At 37.9% G+C, this 26,066-nt stretch overlaps 1 protein-coding gene across 1 annotated transcript in view; it reads right to left on the minus strand.

The window, feature by feature from the left end:
• The window catches only part of LOC143885435 (kinesin-like protein KIN-UB), a 90,866-nt gene extending 66,157 nt beyond the window's left edge, over window positions 1-24,709 (minus strand). The window contains exons 1-6 of the mRNA XM_077389605.1: window positions 24,352-24,709; window positions 4,176-4,276; window positions 3,874-3,996; window positions 2,470-2,655; window positions 1,843-2,064; window positions 1,555-1,720 (exon numbers count right to left, since the gene is read on the minus strand). Coding sequence (XP_077245720.1) covers window positions 1,555-1,720; window positions 1,843-2,064; window positions 2,470-2,655; window positions 3,874-3,996; window positions 4,176-4,276; window positions 24,352-24,520 — 967 coding nt within the window. The 5' untranslated portion in view covers window positions 24,521-24,709. The remainder of the gene's footprint in view (window positions 1-1,554; window positions 1,721-1,842; window positions 2,065-2,469; window positions 2,656-3,873; window positions 3,997-4,175; window positions 4,277-24,351) is intronic.
• Between the last annotated feature and the right edge of the window lie 1,357 nt (window positions 24,710-26,066).

The raw sequence follows: 26,066 nt of genomic DNA on the forward strand, positions 1-26,066 counted from the left end.
AAAGATACAAAAACAAAATATTACATACACGCTCCCATGGCGCTCCCAAACTTAGACTCTTCTAGACCCCCCACTCCCGCCTCCGCCCCCGCACCTGCACCCGCTTCGTGTTCTCAAGCCAATTCCTATCAAGAAAACCTTGCAATGGTTTATCAACTCAGTCATGAGACGCAAATGAAACTATCAGATGTCTACTCTACTAGTTTCCTGTTCTTTTCGATTCTTGCCTGCTCCAACTTTGTTATTTTTGCAACAACTTGTTATTTTTGGAAGATTTATTCTTCAAAATCTTGTATTTTGTCATTTTCTTCATGTTATTTTTATGCACTGACTAGTTATTTTTGGAAGATTTATTCTTCAAAATCTTGCATTTTGTCGTTTTCTTCTTGTAACAAAGTTGGAGCGTCTCATGACCGAGTTGATAAACCATTACAAGGTTTTCTTTATAGGAATAGGCTTGAGAAATTATTTCCCATATCTCTTTGGTTGTTGATGCAAGCATGAAGGGTCTACTGATTTGTGGCTCCATAGAACCATTCAACCAAGACATAACCATTAGATTTTCTTTTTCCCATTGGTCATATGACTGATCAATCTCATCTGGTTTGTATACCAACTTTCCTTTGCCACCGATATACATCTTGCCAACCTGTGACCACCCGAGTGTCATGGGCATTGACTGTTATGGGGCATTACATTGCTTTTAGGGGCACTTTAGGTACTTCACTTACAGATAATATCCCTATATGATTCCACCAATTGGCTCTCCTATCAAAGCACTATAAATAGAGAAGCAAGGACTTAATATTTCTCCATTCCTTTCTAGGGGAGTTCCTAAAAAGAGAAAATTTGCAATAAAACAGAAAAAGGCGAACCATAGGTTCCAAAGCTACATGTGAAGCGGAATAAGAATTGTCCCTCGGCTACCAAAATTAACAGTACGTGGTATCCATCACAATGAGCTAACATCTTTGCTTGTCTGTAGTGCACCACTACAGTATCGCCATAATCCAGAGCATTGAGGGGAAGCTGCCAAGGTAGACCTCTCCTAGGTAGGAGCCAAATGATAATGTTTATCAAATATCTTCAACAATGGCAGACTATGTAAGAAAGCTCAACGCCTTCCAACAAGGATTTCTCATCACTGAGCAAAGGAACTCTTCACATTCCATAAGGATGTGTATGGCTAAAGCAAATGCTGATTTCCTCAAAAAGAAATGAAGAAGGCCACACTTGTTTACGCGGAATACCAAAGTAATACGCGCAATACCAAAGTTTCAAGGTTGGTGATGGTAATGGATATTATCATTTCAAAGGGCACTCATTTTTTGTTAAGTAGCTCCCACAAGAAAACGGAGTTGCAGAGATCAGTTTCACCATAAAACAAATAAAAAATAAGAAATTGTACCATGTATTAGGTGAACAACATAGAAAACTATAGAGCGAAACACCAGAAGGAACTTAGAACAAAAAAATAACTCAGCTGCTTGAAACAAACAAAATGACAACCACAAACAAATAACTCAGCTGCTTGAAACAGACAATAGCAGATACCTGACTTATCAATACGCTCTGAACCCGCAAGGTCTACCACCACTAGCTTGCTTTTTCTTACAATGGGTGGCCTAAGATGTTTGACCAAGTTCGAGGCATTTCCATTCTCAATTGAAAGGCCTACTTCCTTGTCATGCCTTCCTTTGACAGACCTTCTAACATGTACCTATACGGAAGAGTAAATAACCACACAACATAAATGGTTTAAATCAAGTCACCACCCATCACAGGATCCGGCAAATTCTATGTGCTTGAACATCCAAGTAATGGAAAAAGACAGTCATTCACCATTAGAATAGCATGGCTACGAGAAGATTCAGTATTCAACTTTGTGTTTGCAGCAAATCGGTGAGCTTCTCCATGTCGTAGTAGCTCCACAAAACTTTGTTGATCCCTGATTTCTACTAGATTTGCCCCAGGTACCGAAACATCTCCAGTTTTGGGGTCCTCCACAATGGGAATGTTATCATTTCCAGGATCAAGGAGGTCCTGAATTGTCTCCATATAAAGCTGCACGTGAAGTTAAAGATCAAGAATATCAGTAAACGTAAATTCTTCAAAGAAGCCTTGACAAATATATAGGCAGCTTCCATAAGTTAGTAAAGCAAAATGAGTCAAAAAATCCATACTAAATAACCAGATAAAAATAATTAGCAATATTACTGTGAAACAACAAATTACTCCAAAAGCTTAAGCTATAGGAGAAGGCACTATTTAATCTTTTATACTTTAACAAAACCCCTCACTGTGGCCCCTCTTTTGGGTTCGCCATTACGTGTGCATTTTTAATATAAAGGAGTTTTGAAACCAGGAACTTTGCTCTAATACCATGTGAAGCAACTAGTTACTCCAAAAGCTTAAGCTATTGGTGAAGGCGTTACTTTAACAATTACAAAGCTATAAGAGCACAACCACCTGCAAGTACGAGACTGATACGGAATCGGTCTCTAGAGAAATATCTGCAAGAATATCCTCCATTGAGCGAACCATAATGCCGCGAGCAGCAGTGTCTTCTTCTCCAAGTCGTCCTAGTGTGAACGTCTTACCAGTGCCAGTCTGTCCATAAGCCATCACTGTTCCGTTGTAACCCTCCAAAACACTCTACAAAAAAAAAAAGGATCTCCGATCACATGTTGTTCGGAATTGAGATCTCACACAGGAAATGGAAGTACAATTGAATCCATAAGAACCAAAACTTGCAAGAAATTAAAAATATGTAAGTAACAATTGTTCTTTTTGGGTGTAGGAGTAAAAAATTTTGAGAAGTAAATAGAAGGGTCAAGCCCAAGGGGAAGCCAGCTACTGTTTGATGCAAAAGATACTTAATTTTGATGTTTATGTTGACAATGGGTTGTTTGATTAAAGTAGCACAAAAATTCAAGAAAAATCCGATGCATCTGAAATCATTTTCTCCAACAACTTTCCATCAAAAACATTGATAATGATTTGTTTTTGCAATTTAGTATTTGCTAGTAAGGGACTAATGTCGACTCTTCTTTGGCGAATATATTGACTAGTAAGGAATTGATGTTGACTCCTTCCCTTCGGGAAAAAAAACATTAGTTCTGACTTCTGAGTGCTCAAATATAGCAATCAACACGGCATTTTAGTTCTTTAACACCATAAAGTTTATCTGCTCCTATTAATTAAAATTTCCTATTGTTCAAAAAAATTCAAGAGTAGGATTTAAAAGTGAGATTTGCTAGGCAATTTCGCACCTCACTTTTGCAAGAGAGAAGAGCCACCTCAGATGAATTAAATGAATAAGACAAAATCTCCTAAAAAGTGAGCCTGTGTGGCTGTTCTCTCCTGCAAAAGTGAGCCGTGAAATGGGTTTCCGTAAAAGTGCCTAGCAAATCCCTTTAAAAGATAGGATGGTAATTGAAATTATCAGAAAATAATGTTATTGACTCTGTAGAATCTTTTCAAACACTAACTGTGGCCATAACGGTATCAATTCATAATTGTGCAAGAGAAATACAAAAATCTGTCAAGACCAAATCTAACTATCAACACAAAAACACAAATATAATGATACGGAAGCACTAATCACCTTCCTCAAATGTGAATTCACAAAGAGGAACCCTCAGCAAAATAATTTGACTTCTGAGCCTTAGAAACTAGCAGTGTATTAGAAAATGGAAGCAAGTAATAAATCTAAAGTGAAAGAAGCCTTGCAAATATAAAACAAAAGCTCAGTTCTACAAGAACCATTAATGACCTAAAAGAAGGAGAAGAAATTATAATACAATTAACTGCAAGGAAGCATAGTCATGGACCGAAAATTCAAGGACCTAAGTCAATGTTATATGTAGATACCTCCACAACAGGTTTTGCCACAACTTCATATACACGCTTTTGAGATGCAAATTCAGTGAGCACTTCATCAAACTCGTAGGTGTCTGAATCCCAATTATTTTTGCGAAGCTTCAACCTTTTAAGCTAGATGAAACAAATGATAGATAATATGATCAAGTTACAATCTTCAATGAACCACATTCACTAAGCATGACAAATGGAATTAACTGGCATTTTTATTTTATTTTTGAGAAATTACATTAACTGCCATTTGATATTGCAATATAGAGTTTTAAACAATAAGAGAAGTGCAAATGTAAAACCTCTGGTTGTAATTCTACACAATCAGCAAAATCGGCATCTGCAACCAACTCCTCCGCATTCCGAGGTCGTAGTCTTACAGCCACTCGAACCCTTCCAAGAACTGCCCCAGACATTGAACCAAGAAAGGTTAAGAAAAAGTGAAGGCGTGAATCAGATGAAGAAAATGAGTGAGTGACAGAGAAAGAAACAGAGAAAGAGAGAGAGTAAGAACATGGAAACACTCAGTGGTCCTGGTAATAAAGAACTGGCAATGCACACCGAAGGAATAAAATGGAATAGTATCATAATATCTTTTGAGGCCTAGAATGTTGCAAGAGTTACGAGAACATCTTTCTCCCATTGACATTAATAACTAACGTTTACTCAAAAAATACCCCAAATTTTTGATAAATAATAATTTAACTACGAGAGAAGTAGGTATTAGAAGATGAGAGATAAACAAAAGAACTCAACTGCAAGATTATAATAGAGACACCGAGAGATTGGTGAAATAGAACATTCTTCAATTCAATCAAAACTCACTTCAATAGAACTGAATAAATCCAGAAGCTATGGCAATGTAACTTACTCATCTAAAAGTCTTACATTGGTTGCCTTCCACAATAAATAGGTTAAAGAAAATGTTCAAATTATTTTCCGGGATTCTAAAAGGGACTATCTTCCAAAAACCATTTTTTAAAATTTTCTATTCTCTGGAACTCTAGAATCAGAGCATCGCTAAAAAAACTGGTCAAAGACATTCCCTTAATTGCACTTTGATTTAGAATCAGACCCTGGAGAAATATCAGCAAGAATACCCTCCATTGAGTGCATCATAACCTTGCGTGAAGCAATTTCTTCCTCTCTAACCAATCATAGAGTAAAAGGCTTCCTAGTGCAAGTTTGACCATAAGCCATCAATGTTACATTGTAAGCCTTCAAAACACTCTACACAGAGAAATAATGGCCCATCACACAGTGCCCAAAATTAAGACCTCAAACAAGGAACTGAAGTATGATTGTTTCTATAAGAGATAGACAAAAAATTTGAAATGTCGTCAGCCAAAACTTGTAATATAAATAGGAAACATGTAAGCTACAGTTCTTCAAAGAAAAGATGAAAAGCCAATGGAAGGGTTTAGGCTAACATGAGGCAAGGGAAAACCGTGTGTGTTTGATGCAAAAGATATTTTATTTAGATGTTTCTATTTGAAAAAGAGCTATTACATTAAACAAGTGCCAGAACATTGACCAATTCAATTGAAATCATTTACTCCAGCAACTTTCAATAGAAAACAATTTAAATGTGCTAATTAGTATTCATTTCAAAAAAAGAATTTGCTGATCAGTATTGCTAGCAAGGGAATGATGTTGATTGGAGAAGATATGGACCACTTGTTTTGTTGGAGGTACATTAGATCGCTTTGACCTCAACCTCTACTTTCTTCCGAATGAAATGACAACCGTTTATGATGTGCTTCAGTCGGCCATGACAGACAAGACTAGGACACACTTGAATGGCACTTGAATTGTCACAACCAAGTCTCTAATGCATTTACATAACTCTAGAATGATTAAAAGAAAAGAAGATTAAATAAGGCATCAATACCCCATTATGAAATGATAGAATGAAAAATCAATGAGGGCATTACATACATTGCTAGGAGAATGTAGCTAACTGGTTAGAAAGACTAAAAAATTTTATAGTGGGATCACTGTTACGAGTACACCATTTTTTCAGGTGGGGGGTTGACAGAGGATTTGATGCAGACTCGGAGGTTCGCGGGTAATTTCAAAGAACCTTAGGAGCTTAATGAGTTATTCTTGCAATAAAGTAGCTTAAATCATACTCAAAATCAGATTAGAACATTTAGAAAGACTATGAATAACTATGTTTGCAAAGAATCTATGTCTGAATACAAGCTAGAAATCAAATAAAAGATATCACTAGGGCCCAACAAATCATCTATCAAATAGGAGAATAATATCGGTAACAAGACTAGTGTAGATCGGGCAATCCAAAGGAAAAGTAATTCAAGATGGGGTCCAAAAGGCTGAAACACTAATATATGACGATCTCACCCGGTAAAAAGTCAGCATCTCAGTCTGAATCACACGTGTAAGGAGGTCCAAGAGGATTGGGGGGAAACCTGGAAGGTCCAATCCATCCAAGGACGGAAACAATCAGCGGTAGGACTATCCGGAGCGGAGAAAAATTCGTCATTCACAGCCCAGACAGTGATGTCGAGACAGTGATGTCGCTATGAGATCCATTAATGCAGCAACGAAAGGATTGTAACCAACGCGGTTATCAGCTGGATGATGGTAGATAGAACGGGAAAAGTGGAGAAGTAAAGAAAATAGTAGGAAGGGGGCTGTTGGGGAAGGAACAGCCCCTAGGTGGTTGTAAGAGTCCCTGAATAGCGCAAGGCAGCAAGGGAGAAAAGGAAGATATGGGGAAACGAGAAGGAGGAGAAGCTCAAAATGAGAGGATGGGTTGAGCAGCCGTAATGTGTTGTCCAACCGCACGGTTTTGAGAGGGGAGAAAACCATGGGAACAAGAGAAGAGAAAGATGGAGAGATAAGAAGAGGAAAGAAAGAAGAAAATAAAAGAAAGGAGGAAAGATGAGAAGAGAAATGATAGAAGGGAAGAAGAGAGAAGTAAGTGAGGGGAGGAAAGGGGGATGGCTACCTTTGCATCCAAGGGGCTTGTAAGCCCAAGGGTTCCCATGAGTTAAGCATTCACCTTACCTTCTTGTTTTGATGCTAGCAAACTAAATTGATTAGCTTATATGACACTAATGTGTCATATACAGGAATTTCATGTCTTAATCGCCATTACACAACTCAACTCAACACATAGCTTGTGGATCAAGAAAGCAAGGAGCAAAGAGCTTGCACCTACATTGGAGTTATCACCATTTGGAGATGATCAAGTCAAGGAGCTCAACATGAAGATCCAACAAGTTCCCCAGCAAGTCTCAAGAAGGAGCTTGGAGTTAAACATGCCATGGTGACACCTCATGTACCTCAACATGCATTGAAGATTGGAGGACAAGTCACAAAAGCCAAAACAAAGTTCAAGATGTTCACTAAAGCCGAAGAAGTCCAAGAAAGTGCAAAGGAGTCAAGCCATTCCAAGATGACTCAAGGTTCTTATTTTTAGAATGTATCTGGAGTCCTCTTGATTTTATGTTTAAATGCACTTTCAAAAGGTTTTCAAAAGGTTTTCATACTTGACTTTTTACATCATTGGAAACCATACACACACCCAAATATGTGTTTGAAAACCTAGGACTTAAGCCCAAGATCAAAGCCCAAAGTCCCTGGATTTTAAAGTTAAAAATGGAATTTTATTCAGGGCCGGTCGACCGTGTTATGCCAGGCGACCGCGGGATGCTACCTGGAACTCCAGGGCATCTCGAAATTTATCAGGCCGGTCAACCGGGGTAAGCCGGGCGGATATGTTTTTTGGATTTCCAGAAAACATCCAGGTTGGGCTTGGAGGTCGACCACCATAGTCCGGTCGACTGCGATAGTGTTTTTGAGCCGAAATTTTATTTCAAACAGGTAGCCCTCGCCGGGTGACCGCCCTAGGGCCGGTCGACCGCGCAGGTATGAAATTTGAAATTCAAGCTGAGAGCCCGATAAGGGCGGGCGACCGTTGTGCCTCGGTCGACCGTCGCGACATGGAAATAGATTCGTTGGGGCTTGTGCAGGTTGACTTTTTCAACCCTGTATTTTACAGTTTTACCCCCAAACGGTTATATTTCCTTGTGGGTATCCAAACATTTCTAAACAACCTTTTGGCAAGATTAAATCCTATCTTCTTGAACCTAAACTTTTATATGAAAGGTTAAAACCTCTTTGAACTTGTATTTGTACATTCTATCAAAAGGTACTCCATAGGCTTTACATTTTATCTTCTTTGGAGTGTTTGTGAGCTTTCAAAGTTGTAATCAGCTTATCTAAGAGGCAAAGAGAGTTCTTATTTTTATTTCTTCATTTGTTTGTGAGGGTCTCCGATTCGGCCTGTTAAGAAAGGTGAATCATTGTAAGAGGGAGGTTCCCTCGCAAGGCTTTGTGTGAAAAGGGTGTGATCCCTTTGAAAGAGAAGTTGGTGTACGCCTTTGAGATTCGCCCGTTGAAAATCTTATTGGTTTAGTAGAGATCCCAAGGAGGAAAACTTGGAAGAGTGGAGTAGGTCAAGTTGTGACTGAACCACTATAAAACTTGTGCCTTGTGGATGCTTTCTCATCTCTTTCTCTTTGCACTTTGGTGGTTAGTAATCTCTACCATTTACTTGTGTTTATGTTTCATTGAACAAGGGTTAGAGTATATAAGCATAAAGTCATAATCTAATCCCTATCCTACATTATATTTATTGATTGATAAAGTGTTAGACTTGTTAAGGCTTAATGGGTAAATTGATTTTAATAATCCACTTAATTAAGCCCCAAATTTTTAATTAGCCAATTCACCCCCCCCCCCTCTTGGATTGTCACCTTGTATTTCATTTGGTATCAAAGCTAAGGCTCTTAAAGAGATTTTTAAATTCAAAATCTAAAAGAGATAAAGATCCGTGACAATCCAAATGGATTTTGAGCTAGGTCAATCCGCTATAATTCCTCCATTTTTTTATAGATCAAATTATAGAGCTTGGAAAGTAAAGATGCTTGCCTATCTCAAATCATAGACATTGACATCTTAGATGTCATTGAAAGAGGATTTTCTATTCAAAGGAAATGCACCAAAAATGATGCAAAATTATTTTTATTAAATTCAAAAGCTATTATTATAATATGTTGTGGACTATGTCCTAATCCTTTTGAGAAAATTTCATCATGTACAAATGCAAAAGATATTTGGACTAATCTTGAAAATTTTTATGAGAAAAATAGTAGTCTCTCTTCAAATGATAAAAATATTGTTTTTGAACAAAAAGAGACTACAAAAATCTTTTGCAAAAGAAAATTCTTTCAAACATTCAATTTCCGATTTGGAAAAACAAATTGAGAATTTGAAATCTGAAGTTAATGAATGCTTGGAAAGAAATGAAAAAGTAAGTCATTTAAGCAAAATCTTGATAAATAAGAATGATGACTTAATTAAAAAGTGCACTATCCTTGGAAAAGAAAAAGAAAGCCTTGAAACCACAAACAAGAATTTAAATGAAAAATATAAACTTGTTTGTGAAAATGAAGAACATTTAAAAATTAATTCTACTCATCAAATAAATCATCTTAAGAATCAAATGGATGAATTTGAATTAATGAATAAAGAACTCTCATTAAAGAACCAAAGATTACAAGAGGATAAAGACAAACATACATGTTCAAATATGTATTCTTGTGGTTCTAGTTGCTCTTCATCTACCCTTATTTATTCGTGTTCATATTGTGGTAGACTATGACATCACAAATCTAGGTGCAAGCTTAGATTTGTAAAATCAAACAAGTTTGTGTGGATAAGAAAAAATACACTTCCACACACAAACTTGGTTGAATCCAAAGTAATTTGGGTTCCAAAATCAACCATTCAAATTATTCATTGAACACTTAGATTAAATGGGTTGTACTTTAATTGCTATATCATATGAATTCTATCTAGATACTATTTCAATGTTACATTCAATGTATCTAGATCACTTGTGCTTTAATGATATACAATTTCATAATTAAGCATAGATACATATCAGTAGTCATGTTTTTAATAGAATGTATCTTTGCCTATTGAGCTTCATGATCACATCATATATCACTTATAGTCTATAAAGAAAACAAAAAATTACCTCTTTAGACTATATGTTATAGTTTATTGAAAATCTTTTAAGTAAAATTCATTTAAGTGCAAAAACACACACATATGCTTAGCATCCACAAACTAGATGACCTAACGTGTCAAATTTTGCTAGACATAGATCAAACAAGTGTCACATGTTGTATCTAGCAAAATCCATCAAGAACACATCCAAAATGAACTTCATTGAAAATATATGTCCATTTAATTTCTTGAGCTTAAATGTTAAAAAATAGAAATGAATTTTTAGATCACATAGCCTAGGGATCGAGTTTACATGTTCATTAGAATCCCATAAATGCGAGAAAAATAGGAGAAAATCGATTTGTCCACAAAATCCCTTGAAAATATCAAGAAATTGAAAACAGGGGTGTGACGGTCGACCAGACCTTGGAGGGCGACTGCAGAAGGCAATCTGGAGAAAAATAAGTCGAAACAGGTTAGACGCGGCGGACGACCGCGTGAATCCGGTCGACCGCAGATGATCGAAATGGGAAAAATAAAAAGGGACAGGCGGGTCGCAGCAAGCGACCGCGATAGCCAGGTCGACAGCGACGGTCGAAAACTGCTTTTTAAAGTTGTGGTTCACAATTTTACTCCACGAGCTGGCAATCTTGATGCAGTCAAGCTATTTGAAGCACTCTTAACTCACTGCATTATTAAGAAGATTCACCTGTACCTCAGTACCATTATCTTGGGATTCATGGATGAAGAAGTTAAGAAGGGAAAAGAAGGTTTACCCTACGGGATGCTCATCAATAAATTGCTAAATTATAACGAAGTAGATTTGATGAAGGCCTACTTCACACTGCCTGATCCTGTGATCGATTCTTCTACCTTGATTCAAATGGGAGTAAGAGATACCACAGGGGGAGGTAGCAGTAGAGTTGGCTCTAATAGAGTACCATGGGGACAGGCTGAAGATGAGCAAGCACAGACTACTTAAGCCTCAGAGATCATATGAGCATCTCGTCAGACGGATTGACCAGATGAACGCAGAAATAGGTCGGCTTACTAGGGCTGATATTCAGAGGGCCACTGATCATTCCCAACTAATGGATACCTTAGCCACTGACGAGAGAGAGAGAGCTCGAGAGCATGATGAGCTATTACAGGCTATATCAAGATCCCATTCTCCTCGACTTTACTCCTCCCCTTGATCAGCCTCCTCCAAAGATGTAATGGATTCACCAGTTTTTTTTTTATATAGCAGATGGACTGTAGTTGGTACACCAGAAATGGTATACTATAATGCTGCTAGGATATCCTTCTCCATTTCTTCTTGCCCTAAATGAGCTTTAGGAAATTATTATTATGTTGTGATGAATGTTATCCAGTAAGGGTTTTATGCTTGATGGATGTTTATGCCCTGCAGGGGCTTTCATTTTGTAGATGTGGTTGGATATGCCATGTTTGGCATATGTTTGGATGATTTTAGATATTTGCCCAAGGGGCATTGAGCTTTATGGTTCATTTTGTTTTTCATATTCAGAGATTATGTGATTTTATCCCTTGTAGTGGTGATGAGTTCTTGTTCCTCACACCCAGCATTCATGTATCTCTGATGATGTTTTGACATGATGAGAAGAGGGTGTGTCTCTTCCATCTATTGGTTCATGTATATGGAGTTTTATGTTTCCTATATATACATGATCTTTTGGTTGCTATGGATGTGTATCCCCTTCTTGTTCATTATTTTGATATCCATGTTGTTATTAGATTGTACTTGCCTCAACTTTATAATCCTATGTCTAATAATCATCCATTCTAATTCAAATTGTACTTCTCATTTGAATGGAGCAAAAATTAGAATGATTAAGGTAATTTAAATCAAGGGCCTATGTGCTTAGAACTTTTTACATTTAGATTTGATGCACATAGTCAGGGGGAGCTTTCACTTGCAAATATAACTATCTAGGGCCAAACAACTTAAACTCAAAAGTTATTTTATAGTTCTGACCATCTTCATGCTCAGGAAGAGACTTGTATGCCCTATGACAAGAAAACCCTACATAATGCAACTTGTGAACTTGAAAGGTTAAGTCATAGATCTAAGCATATATTTGGTAGATACTTATCTGCTTCAAAAAGTTGCAAATGAAGCCAAGTATTCAAATCATTCTGCCCTGTCATGCCCTACAACATAGGTTTCACCTAGGGCCAATGACAAATTCATAAGGGGAGAGCCAAATGGTTATATCTTCATGCTTTTATAGATCATTGTGATGTGCTCACAAGGTCTATTGCCCGTATTCTTATGCTCAACTTGCGAATCATTTGATCAAAAAAAAACTTATCATGCATTTCACTTTTGTTTTCTCTTTGATAAGCATTCCTAGAGCTTGAATGGTATATCATACACAAGGCATATAGCTTAGACAAGCTATTATTGTAATGACTGTGATTAACTCCTTTCAAAACCCTAAGATTTGGGCCATTGGATCAGTGGATCTATTTTCAAGGGTGGGGATCAACGATCCATCGTTGATCAACCCTTGATCTTAGTTTTTAATCAATTTTTCCCTTTGATTTGCTTGGATCCATAGATCTCAGAATCTATAGCTATTGAATGTTATAACTAAATTCTCTAATTGAGAGAAGAAAATAAGTCTTGTTGTAAAAATAAATTTCGTGAAAAATATCACTTAAAACGTGGAAAATTTCTTTGTATTAAAACTGATGGGAAGAAACCCACGCTTTCCCTTGTATGAGAAAACGTGCACATGGTGTGGGCCCACCTAAAATCTTTTCAAATATTCCATTGAATTTGTATACTTGCTTTTAATTAGTAATAGCATTGCAAAACTACTAAGTATATATATATATATATATATATATATATATATAAAATTAGGGTAAGTAACAATGTTTGTATGATAAATAAGTTAGGAATGTTGGGAAGGGAAAGATTCTTTTCGTTTTGGAGATTTGATATCCACTTTGAAAGGAATCTTGTATGCCTCATTTGGTATGGTAGATTTACTTATGTAAAATTCAAAATCTCTAAATTATAGCAAATTTCTTAAAAGACAAGATCTTGTGATTTTGGAATATGAGCAATCAAATCCCAACCATGGTAGGACGCCCAACTCATTGAGAAATCAAGGGATTTGATTGTGAGCAACTGCCATATCTCCTTCATTCTCTTTTATATATCTTCTATATTTTGTGGTCCATTGGGAAATCAACGGATTTTAAATTCCCAATTTTAGGAAAGCAACTAAGACTACAACAAAAGAGAGTAGAATAAAAGAAACTTGGGCCTTCTCACACGCCCAACTCTTGCTCCCTTTTTCCCTCTATATCTCGCCCATATTCTTCCCTTCCCTTGTTCTCCTTGCACACCTCAACAGTAGGAGGAAGGAAGAAAGGAAAAGTGAAGATAAGAGCGAAGCTTTGACCTCCTGTCTCAAACTCATCACAAGTAAGTATATTGTACCTATTTATGTTTTACTCAAGTTAGGCTCAATCCACTTGATATTGGTTTACCTAATATAATCATATGATATTAATGGGTTTGATCATCCAAACTGTTACAATTGGTCTGAGTCTATAAAACCATAAGAATTTTCTTGTCATCTCCTTTGTTAGAACGGTCCAAATTACTTAAGGGTTCTTGATGTGTTGTTGTCACTTAAGTGCATAGCTAAAATTTGAGATTAATAGGATCTTAAGGGTTTCCTTATATTTTACAGACTTAATTAGTTGATAAAATCATGGGTTTCTACTGAGTTGTAAATACTCCAAGTCTACAGTTGAAATTTTTATCGAATCATAGGGTTTCAAGTAATAAAGTTTTTATGCAGTTTTAAATCTCTACAGAACTATGCGCACAAAAAAAATAAAAATGAATGATACTTTTTATATAGATTGATTTCTCAACAGTGGAAGCCCACTAAATTTTCAAAGAAAATGATAATAGAGATTTGATATTTAACAATTCCAGGTCATATGTTAAATAAAGTGATTTTTTTATTTCCAAAATAATATCTGTATGTAGAAATAAAACTACTAAAATTTTATTTTATATAAACCTTGATTTTCAACAGACATATGTACCTATTTACATAAGAACAACCTCGCACAAGTATAATTTTGCCCAAACAGTGCTAATGATATGTACAACGATAAAACGATCTTTATTACATGAGCCTTTTTCCAACAGTTGTATTAAGGTGGAGTGAATGATTTCTTTCAATTTTCTCATAAATGATTTCACACCTAGATCAAATGATTTTTTTTATGTTATGTCAGTTCTATACATATATACATACATACATACATATATATATATATATATATGAGGAAACTGTTGGTGCGCTTAAGCTCACCAAACTTATGGTGAGCTTAAGCGCCCAATCACATGGGGGCCCACTTTGTTAGGATGATCCAAAGCATTCATTTGAAAGTCCCTTACATAGATGGGGGGTGTACCGAAAATCAGCTCCATAGGATCATCCTAACCCCTCCATTTGTGAAGGACAAAAATAGACAGACACAAATCTGCCCATTTTTTGTCCTCCACAAATGGAGGGGTTAGGATGATCCTATGGAGCTGATTTTTGGTACACCCCCTATCTATCATAAGGCCTTGCAAATGAATGGTTTGGATCACCACAGAACATGTGGGACCCATGTGATTGGGGAGCTTAAGCGCTTAAGCTCACCAACAGTTTCCTCTATATATATATATATATATATATATATATATATATATATATATATATATATATATATAAATGATGTGTTATGAATAATCAAGATTTGTTCTCATCAGAACGCACATCATCAAAATGATTTTTAACTCCAAACACTAAGATTTATGAAAATATTCTGTGTAACCAGTACATATGAAGTAAAATATATTTCAATTCATAAATAAAAAAAAACAAGTGTGCTATTCTCGTTCGGGTATATATGTATCTTATAAATTTTAATTTAAGAAAAAGGGCTACTAAGAGTAAGAGGTTAGACGATTCTGGCTTTCAATCCTCCTCTAATGTATGCTATAATATTTAGATGGGCATCTTAGTATCTAAATTTATGCCAGGTCTGTCAAACCGCCCTCTTATTTCAAGGCCGTTCCAGAGCATCCCCCTCACAGGTTCAATAAAACATTTTCGATAAGGCATGTGATAGCTAACTTTGCTCATATGGCTTTCAATTCATGCAACAAGAATGGTGAAGTATCTAAATTTTTATGGTTTTCTAAACTATGCTATGATAAATGAAATTTTGTCTCTTGTATTACATGTTGGAATTGGAATCTGATTTCTAATAAGGAATTATCAGTTTAATTGTTTTTATCATATGAAATAACTTGGAAGTCGTATGGAAACATAAGAAATATTCGAAAGAGGATATGGGAAAGGGTGATGGGAAACCATTGAGTTATCCCCGTAAATAAAAGATATACAACTTGGGAGAACCGCGCAACTCCTAGTTGATGTCGGAATCCTTCGGAGACCAAGAGTCCCTAGGCGGTATGATCTACCGTAATAAGTTCACGCGGAGTCGGCCGTGTCGGCAAGAATAACAAGCTAGTGGGAGCTGGAGTGTCCTGGGTTTAAATGAAATTGTTATGATAAGAATGTGGTAAATTTATAATAGCTCCTATTTTTATTGAATGATTCTCTTTCAGTTATTATTACATTTGTTCACCCTAAATGACTTTTCTATTCAGTTGCAGAAGATTTTGGTAAACCATTATTTTGGAAAATTACAATTGTCTTATATATAATATATGGATCTTGATATGTTGTTTTAAATTGAATTCTTATACTGGTTCAGTTTCTATCATCCTGCTGACCTTATATTTTTCTCCCCGGGATTAGAGAATTCTAATGAGGGTGCGTTTGCGCACGAGGACGTCTAGGAGCGTAGGATGATGGGAGCAAATAATTAAGGAAGATGATACCCTTCGTCAAACCTTTGAATTTATTTTAAATTGGCTAGTTCAAGACTTTACTTAATTGAGTAAATTGGTTTTAAGTTAAAGTTACTGTAAGCAGACATTTTGGAAATGGAATAAGTGCAATGGCTATTTAAGTTTCGTATATGGTTTAAGAAAAAAAAAATTAATTATGGGTATTTTGGCAGGTGTTTGCTTATAGCGATCCGGTCATGGAAATCGGGTCGTTACAATTATTCATCTTGAGACCCCACTTGCACTTTCCCTTGTAGATCCCTACGTTTTTGCTATTGCCAAAATGGAGAGAATTTTGAGAATTGATTAGGTAGTCCAATTGTATATGCACCATATTTTTAGTCATTAATTATATTTGTGCATATAGTGAGGGGGAGCTATGCTCTATTGTATATATCATATCATGCATACTCATCTATTTGGTTGATATCTCTTTCTTCCTTAATCAATTTGTTTGCCATCATAAAAAAAATGGGAGAATGTAAGCCCAACGGTTCCCATAAGTTAATCATTCACCTTACCTTCTTGTTTTGATGCTAGCAAACTAAATTGATTAGCTTATGGACTAATGTGTTGCCTTGAGGTGTTGTGTCATATACAGGAATTTCATGTCATAATCGCCATTACACAACTCAACTCAACACATAGCTTGTAGATCAAGAAAGCAAGAAGCAAAGAGCTTGCACCTACATTGGAGTCATCACCATTTGGAGATGATCAAGTCAAGGAGCTCAACATGAAGATCCCACAAGTTCCCCAGCAAGTCTCAAGAAGGAGCTTGGAGTTGAACATGCCATGGTGACACCTCATGTACCTCAACATGCATTGAAGATTGGAGGACAAGTCACAAGAGCCAAGACAAAGTTCAAGATGTTCACTCAAGCCGAAAAAGTCCAAGAAAGTGCAAAGGAGTCGAGTCATTCCAAGATGACTCAAGGTTCTCATTTTTATAATGTATTTGGAGTCCTCTTGATTTTATGTTTAAATGCACTTTCAAAAGGTTTTCAAATGGTTTTCATACTTAACTTTTTACATCTTTGGAAACCATACACACACCCAAATATGCGTTTGAAAACCTAGGACTTAAGCACAAGACCAAACCCCAAAGTCCCTGGATTTTAAAGTTAAAAATGGAATTTTACTCAGGGCCGGTCGATTGGGCTATGTCGGGCGACCGCGGGATGCTAACTGGAACTCCAGGGCATCTCGAAATTTATCGGGCCGATCAACCGGGGTAAGCCGGTCGACCGGGGTAAGAAGGGCGACCGCGGATATGTTTTCTGAAAATCCAGAAAACATCCAGGTTGGGCTTAGAGGTCAACCGCCATAGGTCCGGTCGACCGCAATAGTGTTTTTGAGCCGAAAATTTATTTCAATCAGGTAGCCCTCACCGGGCGACCGCCCTAGGGCCGGTTGACCGCGTCGGTATGAAATTTGAAATTCAAACTGAGAGCCCGATAAGGGCGGGCGACCGCTGTGCCTCAGTCGATCGCCGCGACATGGAAATATATCCGTTGGGGTTTTCGTAGGTTGACTTTTTCAACCCTGTATTTTATAGTTTTACCCCCAAACGGTCATATTTCCTTGTGGGCTATATATACACTATCCAAACCTTTCTAAACAACCTTTTAGCAAGATTAAATCCTATCTTCTTGAACCTAAACTTTTATATGAAAGGCTAAAACCTCTTTGAACTTGTATTTGTACATTCTATCAATAGGTACTCCATAGGCTTTACATTTTATCTTCCTTGGAATGTTTGTGAGCTTTCAAAGTTGTAATCAGCCTATCTAAGAGGCAAAGAGAGTTATTATTTTTATTTCTTCATTTGTTTGTGAGGGTCTCCGATTCGGCCCGTTAAGAAAGGTGAATCATTGTAAGAGGAAGGTTCCCTCGCAAGGCTTTGTGTGAAAAGGGTGTGATCCCTATGAAGGAAAAGTTGGTGTACGGCTTTGAGATTCACCCGTTGAAGAATCTTATTGGTTTAGTGGAGATCCCACGGAGGAAACCTTGGAAGAGTGGAGTATGTCAAATTGTGACCGAACCACTATAAAACTTGTGCCTTGTGGATGCTTTCTTATCTCCTTCTCTTTGCACTTTGGTGGTTGGTAATCTCTACCCTTTACTTGTGTTTATGTTTCATTAAACAAGAGTTAGAGTATCATAAAGTCATAATCTAATCCCTATCCTACATTATATTTATTGATTGATAAATGATTAGACTTGTTAAGGCTTAATGGGTAAATTGATTTTAATAATCCACTTAATTAAGCCCAAATTTTTAATTAGCCAATTCACCCCCCCCCCCCTCCTCTTGGATTGTCACCTTGTATTTCAGGGCTATTGGACATAAATAGGGATGATGCACGTTTTTTCCAAAGAAAAGTAGGGCTCAACATTCCCCTTGTCTCCTTATATAAAGTGCTAAGTGAAAGAATGTAGTGAGCCCTCCCTAACTCAACTCAACTCAACTAAGCCTTTGCCCAAAACTAGTTGGGGTCAGCTAGGGCCCTCCTAACAACCAATAAAATATAAACTCACTTGTGCCATTAAAATGTAACTTAAAAAAAAAAGGGCGGCCCGATGCACGAGGCTCCCGCCATTGCGAGGTCTGGGGAGGGCTAAATGTACGCAGCCTTACCCCTGCTTTGCAGAGAGGCCGTTTCCGTGACTCGAACCCGTGACCACCAGGTCACAATGGAGCAACCTTACTGTTGCGCCAAGGCTCGCCCTATATTAAAAAGTAACTTAAATGCCCCTAATTAAAAATAGAAGAAGTCCACTCACCCAAGGGCATTATGGTCAAGTATGGGAATAGGCCATGAAAAGATGATACGGCCTAGGTGATGTGGACACCGCCACGTCTAGGTGGCACAAATAATATCCAAAAATAGAAAGTAATAACACAAAATTAGAAACTAAATAGATGTAATGTCAATAAAGCAACATGTCATCAAGTCTAGGTCACATCAGTTCTCGCCCAATGGGAGGAAGTCGACTCCGTCGAGTAAGCATCCGTAACTCCTCTCACAAGATCCCGTCAATGTGATCCACGATGAGTGTCCATCGTCCTAATGTCCATAATATCCTCGATCTAGTCCACGGTGGATGAGTTCACTCGGAATGGTAATGTGGTGACATAAGCTGGTATAGGTATAGATCGGCAACATTGAAGACAGGTGAAGTCGAGAAATCCTCGGCGAGGCCCAATAGATAAGCATTCGGACCCAACGCTTGAGGATCCTATAAGGCCTAAACTTCTTCCTCTTTAACTTGTCGTAGGCTCCAACTAGAAATCGCTCACGTCTGAAGTATGCCATCACTAAGTCTCCCACACTTAAGGTTTGCTCTCTCATGCTCGTACTTTTAGTTGCTTGCGAGCAAACACTCCAATACCTCTTGTTGTACACAAGATTTTAAATTTTCGGTTTTGGTTTAGATCAGCACATAAACAGAAACATTTCAAGTTCGGTTGGAAATTTCAATGGAAATCTAGTTAAATTAAGGAAACGTACGGAAACATAAAATTTTAAGATAAAATTTCAGGAAATACTAGAATAAGCATAAATACATACTTACAAACTGTCACATAAATAAGAAATCCATCTATGATGGCTTAATCAAATCAAACACCTAGTGACATGCATTGTCGCACATTTCAAAACTAGTAAAGTCAATAAAGTACATTGTAATAAAGAATAAGAAAGCACAATGGCCAGTCATTCTCCAAGGACCCCAACTTCATGCCAATACCATAGAGTTATGAGGTGGTATTGGTCCCATGCCTATCTAACATCACATGGATAAGATACGATTACTTTGTTGTGCAGTCCAATTACGCCTCCTACCAAATCTCATTATCTATGACCACCTCGGTCTGTTTTTTTTTAATGAAATTGGCTACCATTATCGGAAAAAAATTGAGAAAAATAATGTAATGTAAAGTAAAATGAGTTACCAAAAAAAAAAAACATTTCCACATTCTAAGCTTAATTAGAAACTCATCATTTGTATGATGCATAGGTTTTGAAATTTGAAATTACCAAGACTTCATATTGAAATGCCCACCTTCGATTCAGCTAGGAAGGGCCCACAAAGCATTTTGACAGAGATAAAAATCTTAGATGTTTTTCTACCTTTTCAATTGGTTTTGGCACCACTATTTGCACCATTTATATCCAAATGACAATTTATCTATAAATGCAACAAATCAAGGTTGAAAAATCAAAGAAACATATTTTATTGAAAAAAAAATCTTAACTTTTTAGGGTTTTCCAAAACAGAATTTTCCAGCAAAAATTCTAAACATTTTAGTGTTTTCAAAACAGAATTTTCTATAAAACAAATCCATGGAAAAGCAGGAAAAAACATGTTTCCTCAATTTGCATGGTTTTTTTCGATTTACAGAAGATTAGGGTAGAAGTTTTTTCCCATTTTTGAGAAAAATAGTTTTATGCTCTGTAAATCATAAATATTTCCATTTTTTGTCATTTCGACCATTTCAGTCGAATTTCGATAATTTCAGACAAATTTCAGTTATTGTGGTCGAAATTTTGACGAAAATAATGAAGTGGAACAAATCCATTGAAATTTCGTTTCGGTGGGGATAGAAACAGAAACATTTCGGTCATTTCGTGTTGGTTTCGGTGGAAATTTAAAACCATGGTTGTAACTCCTTTATATGATGAACGGGATCCTCGATCTTAGCACCGCTCCAACCGGGGTAAGATATTGGATTACGGTCTAGCAAAGGGGTTATGGGAAATCCATAAATAATTTCTAAGTGTGACTTTCCAGTGGATCTATTGATGGAACTGTAGGCAAATTTTACTTAAGGCAGAATCAAGTCCCATTGGTGAGGTCTCTAGCCAGCAAAACATCTTAGTAAATTCCCCAAGCTATGATTGACCACGTCCATTTACCCATTTGTCTGGGAATGGTAAGCACTATTAAATTGAAGCAGAGTCCCCATTTTGCTCCATAAGGTTTTCTAAAAATGACCCGGGAATCTAGTGTCCCTATCAGAAGTGAACGACCTAGGAATTCCATGTAGACAGACGACATCTCTGAAGAATAATTCTGCTACGTGTGATGCACCAGACGTTTTCTGACAGAGAATAAAGTGAGACATTTTGAAGAATCTATCAACTAACAGAAAGGAGGAGTCGAATGACCTCGTAGTTCAGGGTAAACCTATAACAAAGTCAATACTAATGTCTTCCCAATGTCTACTAGGAATCAGCAATGGAGAATACAAACATGTGTTTTGGGTCTAGCCCTTGAAAGACTGACACGCACTACACCAACGCACATAACAAATCAAGTCGTGTTTTAACCATGGCCAAGAGCCTCTGCTTGATCATGGCAAGAGTTTTTGCTTACCCAAGTGGTGCACCAAGCCTCAACTATGTAGCTTGTGCCTCGTGGATAATGCTCTCACGTAGCAATCCCTCAGGAATGCACAACTGAGTGTCGTGAAATAGAAAGTTATCATGGGCAACAAAAGTCGAACTAGGAACCACACATGTCGACTGACATGACTCCCAAATAGGACAAAAAAGGGACCAGTCGGATACTAGTCAACAAGGAGCCAACATGGTCAAAATTGGTGGTCTGGTAAGATTTTGGCTTGATATTTGGTGTGTGATCAACCAAAGAGAAAGACAGGAAGAGGAACGTACCACAACAGACAACTAGAGGGGTGTTCTTAGCTCAGACGTTATGTGGATGATCTTCGCAAAGCTATTAACCCTTAGTGGAGAGCAACGAGGACTAGAATCTACTAATCAAGAGAGCGAATCAGATTTACACAATTCAGTCTCACGCTAAGGTGCACCAATGGTCTCCTTTTCTTTCTGGCCGTTCAACATTAAGGAACCATTTGGATGCACAAAAAGGTGGCCAGATGGGAAAATCAAAGTAAAAGAACACATTTTCCTGGTCTCCTCTTCTCTCTGGTCGTTCCATCATTAAGGGTCCGTTTGGATGCACCAAAAGGTGGGAAAATCAAAGTAAAAAAACACATTTCCACTTCCGAGCACTGTTTGGTTGCCATTTACTAATCAAATGGCAGTCCTTGTCAGTAGTAAACTTTCCAAATGCAAGCCATTTTACACTGTTTGATTTTCCTCTCAAATCAGGAGAAAAAAAAGGAAAATAAAGAAATGGGAATCTACATTCCTTTCCTTTCTACTTGTATGTTACATGCATCTAAATGGAACCTAAGGCAAAAATTATATTTATGGTGAAGTGAACTCACTGCAAGGAATTTGGATTCAAAGGGAATAACTGCAAAGGAGCAGATGGAGAGGAGCAGAACATCCCAGGCCGGCTTAGACGAAGATGGCGACATGAAAGTAATTGAGGACAATTTATCATCAGAGGGAAAGGCAGCATAAACCCTTGTCATCGAGCAATGAAAATGAAAACTTTGTTTCGAATTCAGGGGACATATTGGAGGAATCAGATGATGGTACTGATTGGCATTTGCACCTTGGGAACATTAATTGTGAACATGAAGAAAATATGGTAACTGATAGTGCTGCTAGTCTGGAAACCTAAGTGGGACTGTGGGAGATCGTAAATCTGAAGCTCTAGCCCTGTTCAACAGGGAGGAGAATATAGAAGGCTAGAAAGAAAATGGTATCGAACCATCAGTCAAAACTATATCGATGTTAGAAAGAGGATACAAAAGGCTGAATTTTCCATCAATTAAGATGTGAAGAAATCCTTTAAAATTGGATCGCATCGATGAGGGCATCCATTTGTTTAATTATGAAGAACAGCTTATCATAGAATATGCAGGGATCAAGTTCCAAACCCAAGATTAGGGCAATTAAGGAGCTAGATTCAGTTGTTAAACCATCTGTTGTGCTAAACCAGCATACTAAGAAAGGGAGTTGTTCATCTCAATTAGTTTGTTCGTTCTGGGGCAGTGGGGCTTGTGACAGGGTCTTATTTTCCATTTATCGAGAGGTCGGAGGTATGATAATAGTCTAGAATAGCCGGGTAGGAAGGCTTACCCACTAAATCATTTCCAGAGTGGATGACCATTTTTGGTGGATGGTACATTGGGTGTATTGTCCGAATGATCCGAAGATCCAATCGGGCTTGTGGCTCGAAATTGAAGAGGTGGGGAGGCGGGGATCTTACCCGTTGGTTTCAGGCTTTCAGCCTTCAAGAGGGGACTTCAACACTATGCATTGCTTCAATCTTCTATTCAATAGCTTATGGTTAATAGATTTTCACTCAGAAGGTATGAGATTCGCCTAGTCAAACAACCAGATGAGATTAGTTGTGGTGGCGAGATTGGATCGGGAAGAGAGCAGGGCAAGAGACTCTCAGTCATTTTCAGAGATGCAGATGACAATATTCGGTGTATGGTCCGAATGATCCAAAGATTTGATCGGACTTATGGGTCAAAATCTAAGAGGTCGTCCGTGGGTTTTAGGAGGGGACTTCAACACTATCAAATTTGTGGATGAGAAATTGGGTTGTGATAGGGTTACAACGAGCATGTATTGCTTCAATCCTCTGATCAATAGCTTGGGGTTAATAGATTTGCGCTTAAAAGGTATGAGATTCACCTAGTCAAACAACAATTCGAGATTAGTTGTCTCGAGATTGGATGGTTTTTTTTATTTCTTCAGATCGGTTATCTAGATCAAGAACATTACTTAATTAAAATGCATAGTCCTAGAGAGTACTCAAATGGCATTCTGGTACTCTAGAAACACAATCCCATCAGCAATTGTTATCAATAGGGCTCATAATGAAAATGTATACTACCAATGCACAAACAGCAGAGGGGAGTAGGATTCCACCGCCCGATACCACAGAGAACACAAATAAAAAACCCTAATTCTCATGTCCCAATGACAATCCAAGACATAGTTTCAAAACACCCCCACGTCATTGTTGACTTGCCCGAGTCGACTCAGTTTTTACCCTGGCCACATTCTTGTCTCGAGTCCACATTTTACCCTACAAATTCAGTCAAAACTCCTTCGACTCTCTCGAGTACTCCACCACGCCAACCAAGTACTCTGCCATGTTAACCAATCACTCGGTCACGTCAACCGAGTACTAGGCCGCATTGTGCTGAGTTCACCAGGATTTGCTTTGGCCGCGTTTTGAAACACTGATCCAAGCAGGAAATTATGCCAACAAATGCAAAATAGTTCACAGCCTCCACTAAATCTAACCTAAAATCAACCAAATCCATCTAAAAAATTCAGAAACCAAAATTCAAAACACAAATGTAGAAGATCCCCTGACAATCTATCAAAAAAAAGGATCTCAGCAGCGCTCTTTACCAAAAGGCAACAAAATCTGAAAACTCTCGGAACTAGCAAAAAACAAAAAAGAAAGAGAGAGAGAAACCACAACCCTATCCTTCAGAAACAGTAGCACTTTGAACAGAGAAAAAGAAATTGCCTTTAAAAAAGCAGAAAGAATAGACTAATGCTTACCTCCGGCATCCTTTCCTCCGGCGAGCGATCCAGGGCTACTCCGGCGAAGAGCCGAAGTCGGCGAAGGCTTTGATTTAACAGAGGGTTTGATGTTCGAATTCACAGAAAGAGGTTTATCGACTTTCAGAGAGGATTTAGGTGTGCCATTTCTGTAATTTCCTGAAGCCATAGGTACTTCAAAGAACTTAAACCATTAGTAGGAAAAATAACAACTTCAAACACAAATCAAACCATAGTTTGATTAAAAGAAAAGGAGAAAGGGAAGAGATGAAATGAGGAGAAATATGGAGGGGGGGAATGCCCTGAAATTGAGGGTAGAGAAGGGCGGTTCAAAAATGAATGCTGCTGGTTTGTGTTATGTGAGGGGAAATATAAAAGCGAAAAAAAAAGGAAGTGGTTTTTCAAAGTACGAACGAGAGGGACAGCCCGTCAAGGGTAGTGGGGCCCACGTGCGGGGAATTCAGAGCGAGATGGTCCTTCGCAACTTGTTTCTTTTTTGGGAAGTGATATATTCGTCCTCTTTCTGCCCTGGGCCACTACGTCTAAGGAGTTTATTGCTAGCCTTTTTGCAATACACGGGGTGGATCAGGAAGAAAGGGGACGAGTATCTCCGTTCGGTTGCCGGAATTTTTTTTGGTTCTTGGGATTTCTGTGGAATGAAAAACTCCCCGGGAGATTAGTGGGAAAAAAAACTCCCTAGAAGTATCCCGGTAAAATAAAAATCCCATGTTTGGTTGACCGGACTATGGGCTTTGTTTGGTTGCTTGAACAGTTGGGAAGAAAATAATTCTTCTGCAAGCTTATTTTTTATTCCTCAGATTATTTTGGTTCCTGGGAGTTTTTTTTTTTTAGGGTAGGATTTCGTACGGGGTTATTTTGGTTCCTGGATTATTTTGGGCCCAGCAACCAAACGTGGGTTTCCTGCGGAAATTCTACAAAAGTCCCAAGAACCAAAAAAATTCTGGCAACCAAGGGGATCAGAAATCCGCTCGCGTCTGTCCTACCCTGCCCTTTTAAATCTCCCCCCTCTCTCTCTATCTCAACCCTTTTTAGATATGCACCGCTATCAGTGCATCTCTCTCCTATGTTCTTTAATTTCTCACAATTAATCTTAGGTTATTTTCGAAACGTATTTTGTGGATATTGTGCCACATCCACTCGGAGGGGAGTGGAATAAGTAATCAAAATGGAGGATACAAACATTGAATTTGCCTGAAGTTATCTAGGAGAATAGTGGTAAATAGTGTTCTGTTGCATGGCTTAGACTCAGAGTAGGGGAATAAGATGAGAGGGGTATAAGAAGGGGAGAGAGAGCCCAACAATGAGAATGTGCCATTTGTGTAAGGTGGCAATTGGCCTTGGCATGAGTAGTACTCGAGCTTAGAAGATCCTCTCGGATACAGAAGCCAGATCCAAAATTTGTGGATGTGGCATATGCAGAAAGGAGCTAGGCATGAGTAGTAGAGAGCCATCGTTGAGGGAAAGTGTTGAGAGTCATCACCGATTCTACATTGCGTCGAAGGGGCGTGGCAGACACGGGCCCACATGGATCATTCATAGTTAAACTAGGACCTTAGTTTTGGAAGCTTCTAATTTTGTTGGAGTTATTGTTAGAATGTTATTTGGTAGCTTTAGGAGGTTGGATTGTTTTAGGAAACATACATGGTTTTGGAAAGTGGAGAGGAGGTTGAGTTAGATAAGTTTCTAAAATGCTT

Source organism: Tasmannia lanceolata, unplaced genomic scaffold (assembly GCF_043159265.1).
Source record: "Tasmannia lanceolata isolate RefF3 unplaced genomic scaffold, GAP_Taslan_0.1 ptg000008l, whole genome shotgun sequence".
NCBI lineage: Eukaryota > Viridiplantae > Streptophyta > Magnoliopsida > Canellales > Winteraceae > Tasmannia > Tasmannia lanceolata.